At 37.3% G+C, this 9470-nt stretch overlaps 2 protein-coding genes across 2 annotated transcripts; both read left to right on the forward strand.

Annotated features, from left to right (window-relative positions):
- LOC143039151 (protein FAM200A-like) lies at positions 1–457 on the forward strand. The gene is made up of 2 exons (XM_076209013.1): positions 1–142; positions 234–457. Exons 1-2 carry the CDS (start codon positions 1–3, stop codon positions 455–457), a joined length of 366 nt encoding a protein of 121 aa, XP_076065128.1.
- Positions 458–3159: 2702 nt separating this feature from the next.
- LOC143039152 (protein FAM200C-like) lies at positions 3160–3930 on the forward strand. Its single transcript, XM_076209014.1, has 3 exons — positions 3160–3202; positions 3406–3615; positions 3707–3930. The coding sequence occupies exons 1-3, from the start codon at positions 3160–3162 to the stop codon at positions 3928–3930; spliced, it is 477 nt and encodes a 158-aa protein (XP_076065129.1).
- The last annotated feature ends 5540 nt before the right edge of the window (positions 3931–9470 follow it).

Consider the following 9470-nt stretch of genomic DNA (forward strand, 5'->3'; position numbering starts at 1 on the left):
ATGTTTGAAAAACTTTGTGGATTGATGGAGGAGTCTCAGGTCCAACTGGATCAGTTCCTCAAGGATGAGATTACCGAACATCTTCAGTCTCTAGAAAAGGAAGTCGAGCGTTGGATCTCTATCACAGGAACAAGAGGCCTTGGTAAGGAACCCATTTTCTACAGAGCTTGATGTATCCAGCATCCCAGATGAAATCCAAGATGAATTTCTGGATCTAAGGGACGACTCGTCAGCTCATGATCTCTTCAAGGTGAAATCAATGACTAAGTTCTGGTGCACTATGTATCAGTCATACTCTAAAGTCAGCATGGTAGCTTTACGTGTCCTTGCTCCATTTACCTCTACCTACTTGTGTGAGGCAGGATTTTCCACACTTGTCAATATAAAAACAAAGAATAGGAACAGACTGGATGTTGGAGATGACATGAGACTGGCTCTAACAAACTTTCGACCATGAATTTCAAAGCTTGGTGCTGAAATGCAACATTAGGCATCCCACTAGCTGGGTTGAATAGCTGTGAACCAAAGGTGAACCAAATCTGTTTAATTTCCCAGGTAGTGTGCTGATTATTTTGTTACTGAAAACCTAATTTGTATGAAAGCAAGATAAAATATAAAAACAGTGTGTAGTGACCACATAAATACGTTGTGACCGGTGCATGCAACTCGGCAGACATGCTTGGTGCCCAGTGGTGCCTAACCAATGTCTACGCGTACCATTGCAAGCATTCGTTAAAAAGGTGGAACGAAGTCTGTTTAATTTCCCAAGTAGTGTGCGGATTATTTTGTTATAATTCTTTACATAAACGTTACTGAAAACCTAATTTGTATGAAGGCAAGATAAATGTAATAATACTTAGTGCCCATATTACATTGGCCTTGACTGCGCGCGCTATCAAAGTTTACAGCGAGTGGGAGAAGTTGTGGCAAGTATACGCTAAGAAGAAAGTGCTATTGAATTTCCCAATTAATGCGCTGATTATTTTGTTATAGTTGTTTGCACACGTTACTGAAAACTAGTTTGTCTGAAGGCAAGAGAAAATATAAAGAAATAGTACGTAGTGACCATATAAATCTTCTGTGACCGGTCTTCATCCCAGTACGTACGACTCATCAGCTGCCACGTACCCCAATGACGTCACACCATTATTAGCCCATGTTTTTCGACGTTCCCGCTACGAAGAAGTAAGGTACCAAATCTATTTAATTTACCAAGTGCCGTGCTGATTATTTTGCCATGATTCTTTACATACGGTACTAAAAACCTCATTTGTATCAAGGCAAGAGAAAATATAAGCAAGCAATACGTACAGTGACCATATAAACAGTTTGTGACAGGATTTAAATACTTGCACTTGAAGGTAAGTTTTTACTTTGGAATTCAAACGAGGCAGAAAGGGGTAGTCTCATCCTCTACTTCCTCCTCCTCCTCTTCCTCTACTTCCTCCTCCTCCTTCTCTTCCTCTTCTTCCTCCTTCCCTCCTCTTAGGTTCTTTTTCCTGTCTGAGTTCACGTTCTCTACCAATCGCTTTCACAACGTTGGCTCCTGCTGCTATGCTGTCTGGCTGTCATGGCGACAAGGCCGGGACAGGCTGGAGTGGATTGCTGCGCTATATCCTGCAAGTTCGGCGTGGTCTGATTTCTTTGCAATTGGGGACTTTCAAGACACAGTCACTATCTTATTGTTTTTTTTTCTTTTTGTATTTTTACTTGTTTTAATGGTTCATTATATATTTAATATATTTAGTTAGTTATTTAGTTGTCTATGTATCGACACATTTATTACTAACTTACGAAATAATAGAATTGATAATTTGCTTCAGTTTATCGTTATGATTTGTTCATTTCTTTGTTTACTTGCATAAATATTTGTCTATTTTCATTTATTGATTAATTTATTTGTAGTCTTACCAATATTTGAAGTTATATGCACTATTTTGATTTCAAGGAATACCATATATAGAAAGGAAAATTTCACAAAGAAGAAGTAACTTACTCTGCTTGAAGCCCCTCTCAAAATGGATCCTAGTCTCCAGATCTTCGCATATATATATATATATATATATATATATATATATATATATATATATATATATATATATATATATATATATGTATATATATATATATATATATATATGTGAATAATTCGCTAGTGGACAGCGACATGGATTGTATGATGTATATATATGTATATGTATATATATATATATAAATATGTATATATATGTATATATATATGTATATATATATATATATATATATGTACATATATACATATATGTATAATTTTTATGTATATATATATATATATATATATATATATATATATATATATATATATATATGTATATATATATATATATATATATATACATAGTGTATATAATATATATAATGAGAAATAGACATCTGGGAATGGATGGTAAGAGTGGGTCGCGAGGCCTTGGCAGGGCAGGGGAATCACGTAGCCTTGAGAAGAAGCTTGTGGGGGGGGGGGCGCTCGCTGTCGTCATGTGACTCATGTCCGTTGCTGATTGGTGGATAACGAATCGTACGACTGGCCACGCTCCCCTCCCCTCCCTCCCTGAATATTGAAGACAGGCTTGATTGTTCCGACAGTTTTGGTTTTCTCTTTGACTACTGTTAAGTGGCTATGAATTACTATAGATTTGATGCCTATCTTTACGTGAGTTACTTTAATTTTAGTTCTTGTTTGATTTTCTGTATTCTTTGTTACACATAACTATTGAAATTCATAAAAAGAAGTTATTCCTGCAGAACCTTCGAATAACAATCTTCTAATGCAGAGCTGTTAGCATAAGTAAGAGCAAAGTTATCAAGAGATAGACGAGGAAGCTGTGGAACCGACTGAATTTTCTATATTTTTGGTGGACATAACTACCGAAATTTATAGAACAGAACTTATTCCTGCACAACCTTCGAGTAACAACCTTTAGCTGATTACACTTATTGAACATTTTGGTTTTGTTTTAACAAGGAGATAAGTGGGCAGTGGAGGCGAGTTGTGTCTGGCAAGCATGCTGTTGTGATGTGACATTTTGATCGGAAACATGTTTTCAATCTGTAATCAGAATTGTAAATTATGTGAGGACTCGAGCACTCAACACTCACCTATTCAAAAAACTATGCAAAGACATGAATCCTGACCACGAAGTCCTTCTCTTCTACACAGCAGCACGTTAGTTATCGAAAGGAAACGTTATCGTGTCTTTGAAATGAAAGATGAAATAAAGCTATTCCTGGAGATTCAAGGAAGGAAAGATCTTGTTGTTCACATGGAAGATGAAGCATGGAATAAGAGGGTTGCCGACATTTTTGACCAGCTGAGCAAGCTCAATTTGAAGCTTCAAGGAAGGTAAACACATGTTCTCCTTTTTCAAGATAGTCTTCGGGCCTTTGTTTCCAAACTGCAGAACTGGCGTCGGAAAACCAATCTTGGAAACATCACTATGTTTGAAAAACTTTGTGGATTGATGGAGGAGTCTCAGGTCCAACTGGATCAGTTCCTCAAGGATGAGATTACCGAAAATCTTCAGTCTCTAGAAAAGGAAGTCGAGCGTTACATCTCTATCACAGGAACAAGAGGCCCTGGTAAGGAACCCATTTTCTACAGAGCTTGATGTATCCAGCATCCCAGATGAAATCCAAGATGAATTTCTGGATCTAAGGAACGACTCTTCAGCTCATGATCTCTTCAAGGTGAAATCAATGACTAAGTTCTGGTGCACTATGTATCAGTCATACTCCAAAGTCAGCATGGTAGCTTTACGTGTCCTTGTTCCATTTACCTCTACCTACTTGTGTGAGGCAGGATTTTCCACACTTGTCAATATAAAAACAAAGAATAGGAACAGACTGGATGTTGGAGATGACATGAGACTGGCTCTAACAAACTTTCGACCATGAATTTCAAAGCTTGGTGCTGAAATGCAACATTAGGCATCCCACTAGCTGGGTTGGATAGCTGTTCAAACCCATGTTAATATCATTTTAAGAAATGTATATTCTTTTTTGTGAATTCAGGTTGGACCAATGTGATTTAATTTGCTAATAAATAATTACAAAAAATTTCAGTATTTTCTTAGATGTTCCTTTTCCTCTCCTTAACAGAAAGTTAAAGGAAAATTAAGCTGATGATAGTAAGCCCTAAGTAGGGGGTCACATGGGTTTCAAATTTTTAGATAAGGGGTCGCGAGTGCAAAAAGGCAGGGAACCCCTGGGTTATATGAAGGAGTGATTGTGCCAACAGCATTGTACGGGGTAGAAACATTTAACATAAGAGAGGAAGAGAGAAGGAGTTTGAATGCGTTTGAGATGAAATGTCTGAGAAGTATGATAGGTGTTACTAGCCTGGATAGAGTGAGAAATGAGGTGAGGAGAACAGGGGTGGAAAGGGAACTGGGAGATAGGGTTGATGAAAGAGTATTAGGATGGTTTGGACACATGGAAAGAATGAGTGAAGAAAGATTAATAAAAGAAGTATGGAAGGAGTGAAAATGAGGGGGGCGTCCTAGGATGAAATGGATGGATTGGGTGAAAGGGGCGTTACAAAAAGGAGGAATGCCTGTGGAGGAAGGACGGGAGAGGACAGAAGATAGGGGTGAATGGAGAAGGATTGGGTATAGATGATGCTGTTATGCATGAGGGGGACGGAAAGGGGGGGTCGCCGAATTCATGAAGTGGCCTTGCTGTGGATGTGCTGTGGACATGATGTGCAGTGGACATGATGTAGGGATGACCCGTCATCCAGGAGGTGCCAAGATAGAGGGAGGGTGGAGGGGAGTGGAATATACAGGAAATGGAATGGGTGGGAGTGGTTTCTATGCCTTTTTCTCTTTGGATACCCCCGTGTAGGGGGGAAAAAGCCTTTCGTATGTGTATGTATCAAGGACTACTATTACACAGGACGTGCGCACCCATATCCCTGGGTCCGATACCGGAGGCCATTGTTTTTTTTTTTTTTTTTTGTAGCCAACCATTTTATATTGGACAAATATATCAAAACAAGAAACCCAACATTGTATATAGGACAAATATATCAACTATTGACTTATTCAATGCAGTTTAAGTTAATATAAACTTTTATAGTGAAATAAGAAAATATTTCTAAGGCACTGTTATGCTTTGAAATGCCAATTTTAGCCGGACTTAACAGGTGTTATTGTATGAGGTTAGTGGACACCAGGGTTGGCGACTTTTTTTTTTTTTTAATATAAAAAAATGTTTTTTATTTAAATCAGATTTATTTGATTTATATATATATATATTTTTTGATAGATTTTAAATACTGTGGGATTGCTATCTGATATGCAATTTGATTGCTAAAGGACATTTTTAGCATATCAATATAAGGAGCAGTGTTATATAGACTTGCCACAAGTATACAAGGAATGGTATAAGCCATATGTGAGGACGGTATGCTCAGGTTCACTCGATTCCTCAAAGAGTTTTCTCATCTTGGTGACATTTGCTGCATTGTCTGTCACAACACTTCCAATGTGACAACCAAAATCTTAATCAGCCTTCTTGATCTAATTTTGTACAAGTTGTAGAAGATATTCAGCAGTGTGAGGTTTCCCTGATGTGTCTATTGTGTCAACTAAATAAATCTGACCAGTGGATGTTGTTATAGAGACACACATATATTGGCTCATTATGGATGTTAGACCACCCATCAATTGAAAGGCATACAGTTTCATTATTCAGGTCATCTGCACACTTTTTATATTCCTTTTCATACCCAAGATCCAAGTACTTATCAGCAATATCTTTTCTGGATGGAGGAATATAACCTGGCCTCAGGTTCTGAACCATCTAGAGAAACTGAGGATGCTGAACAAGACGAAATGGTGAATTTGTAGCAAATATAATTCTTGCAACTTCTTTGTCGAGATTTTTTTCTTTTTTGAGAGGCTGAAGTTTTTATGATAAATCTGTCCAGAGATGTTGATGATTTTCTTTTAGATGAAAATGATTTAGCAGAAGTGACGCCTGTGGAGGAGTCTGATAGTGACCTTTTTAATGGTGGAGTCAGGTTTGCAGATAATTCAAGTGAAGCCGATGATGAAGGAATTGAAGCTGTTGATACAGATCCTGATATGGAAACAGAAAATTTTAACATATTGCATAATTTATAAATAAATAAATGAATGAATACAGTGTGATTTAGGCTACTTTTGAGTACAGTAGTTATTTTTTTTTTTAAATAATGATCATATTCACACAAGCCACTAAATTATTTGGAAATAATTAACAGGATATGAAATAGGTGGGCTTGGAATTCAGCCCACACAGGATTCAGTCCACTTTTAAATTCACTAAAAATGATGGGTAAGTTGGGTTAGGTTAGGCTAAATCCCTTTGGGCTGAATCCCATGTGGGCTGAATTCCAATGGAACCTATGAAATATATTACACAATGTTGAATGAAATGAATAACAATCATCTAGGCCCCAAAGTTGAGTGGATACAGTATATTACAGTGATATAGTCATTACCCAAATTTAGAAGTAATGAAGTTGAAGTATCATTTCTTTAGGCCTTCACATTTTTATTGCAGATGCTCTCCATTGTTTACCACATTTATATAGTTGCGTAAGAAAAGTGAGAAATCCACACTATAATCAAAATTATTTACCTGGGTCATCAATTTCTTCTTCTGTATGCTGTGGCTGACTTTAGCATTTATCTCTGTGAGATTTTAATCTTGAAACAATGCCCTGTAGTACCTGGCTGCAGTCTTTGCATTTAGCTCGGTACCCTTTGCCAGAAGTTTTTGGTAGTTTCTCAAAATAATTCCAGACAGGATAATTTTTTGAAGGAACCACTCTGCCATGTACAGAAGACATCCTTCCCGGTTGATTCCAAAGCAGCAACTGACTCACTGAGAAGCTGCTTACCTAGAACAAATTTCAACAACAATCTTGTTGAAACTTGTGGGCTGCACATGCAGGCTTATACCGTATCTTGTATACTTGTGGCAAGTGTATATAACACTGCTCCTTATAATGATATGCTAAAAATGCCCTTCAGCAATCAGATTGCATATCAGATAGCAATCCCACAATATTTAAAATCTATAAAAAATCTATTTAAATCAAATAAATCTGGTTTAGATAAGAAATATATTCATATATATTAAAAAAAAAAAAAAAATCGCCAACCCTGGTGTCCACTAACCTCATACAATAACACCTGTTAAGTCCGGCAAAAATTGGCATTTCAAAGCATAACAGTGCTTTAGAAATAGTTTCTTATTTCACTATAAAAGTTTATATTAACTTACACTGCATTTAATAAGTCAATAGTTGATATATTTGTCCAATATAAAATGGTAGGTCACAAAGAAAGCAATGGCCTCCGCTAGCGGACCCAGGGATCTGGGTGCGTACGTCCTGTGTAATAGCAGTCCTTTGTATGTATGTATATGTATATATATATATATATATATATATATATATATATATATATATGTATATATATATATATATATATATATATATATATATATATATATATATTTAAAAATACACAAATAAAAAGTTCTACTTAGAAAGAGGTAATTAGTGGAGTTCCACAAGGATCAGTATTGGCACCAATAATGTTTGTTATTTATGTGAATGACAAAAGAAAGAACGAATGAATGAATGAAAAAAAAATCATAAATGACTCGGATATTGAGTTCAACAATACCTGAAAACGAAAAACCGTAGATTGGGCGATTTAGGGTCAACTCGGCCCACCAACTCGGCCCGTGATTCGACCAACTCGACCCGTGATTCGACCAACTCGCCCCAAAAATCGACCAACTCGGCCCTTTGATTACGCCTATTATACTAGTGTTCATTAAACATGTTAAATGCTCTATATACACATAGGCCTAGGGAAATTTATAATAGCACATTAGATTGACACTTAGAAACATAAAGTTAAACTTAAATTATGCATTTCTGCATAATCCCCCACCATCACCCCCACCCCCACAAAAAAGGTCGACGGAAAGAGGTGCATGTCAAATCTGTGGTGGGGGATTATGCATTTAAGCCTCAGGTTCTTCCCGAGTTGGTCGAATCACGGACCGAGTTGGCGGGCCGAGTTGGTAAAGGGCCGAGTCGGACCTACACCGATTGGGCAATATTAGTGGAAGGGATTACTATGTATTGATCGTCAATATTTTAGAAAATAAGTTTGAAAAAATGAGAATCCTCCACGTTCCAGACTGCCTAGACAGACTTTTGTTTCGCTTAGGGTGAGGGGAGATTGACTCCTGGGGGGGGGGATTTGACCATTAGGGTGGGGAGAATTGGCCCTTAGGGGGGAATTGACCCTTAGTGGGGGGAATGACGTTTAGGGTATGGGGGATTTCACCCTTAGGGTAGGGGGAATTGACCATTAGGGGGGAATTGACCCTTAGTGGGGGGAATGGCCTTTAGGGTGGGTGAACTGACCTTTAGAGGGCTTGGCCCTTTAGGGGGTATTAACGCTTAGGGGATGGGGGATTGATCTTTACGGTGGATTGACTGTTAGGGTGTGTGTGTGTGTGTGTGGTGGGGATTAACTATCATGGTAGGGGGAGTATTGACTCTCATGGTGGGGGAATTGATCCTTAAGGGTGAAATTGACCCCTAAGGATTGGGGGGGAATGACCTTTAATGGTGGGGGGAAATTGACCCTTACAGGGGGAACTATCTCTTAGGGTGGAGAATTGACCCTGAGGGGGGAAACTAGCCATTGGGTCTTGTGGGTTATTTTAATGTTTCAGGGGTGGTGGGGTAAGGATCACAAACCTTCAGATTCAAACTGTTTGGATGTTTGTCTTTCTTCAAACGCTACAGACTACACGCTACATTATTTTCAGGTCGTCACAATTTTTTAACCTGTCACTAGTCAAACTTGCAGTAAAGATAAAGACTTCACTGTTTGAGGGAGATGTTTTGTCAAGATGAAAATCAAATCCAAAGGACAAAAACACAAGAAAAAACATTTTCCATTCATACTTTTTTGAGTGCCAAAAGTTAGATTAGTAGACAAAAAAAATTATATATATATGTATATATATATATATATATATATATATATATATATTTCAATTTCTGCATGTTAGCCTCCATCGGGTCTCCCAATGTTGATGGCTTAGAATTAAAGTGCAGTGTAGTTGTTGTTGATATATAAATATATATATATATATATATATATATATATATATATATATATATATATATATATATATATTGCGTGAGACATGTTTGTATATAATGGAAGAGGTATTCTACCAGGACAAAAAAAAAAAAAAAAAAAAAAAAAAAAAACAGAAACCAAGAACAAATAAACAAGCAAAAGCCTTCAAATCACGCGCCATTTCCCCGGCAATATTTCCAGTTAAAACCGGGTCATATGGCCGGATGGGGTATTTACGCGAAAGGCTCACATCACCTCCGAGGTCGCCCT

The sequence above is a fragment of the Oratosquilla oratoria genome, chromosome 25, assembly GCF_046742065.1.
Source record: "Oratosquilla oratoria isolate Oo_2021 chromosome 25, ASM4674206v1, whole genome shotgun sequence".
Classification (NCBI taxonomy): Eukaryota; Metazoa; Arthropoda; class Malacostraca; order Stomatopoda; family Squillidae; genus Oratosquilla; species Oratosquilla oratoria.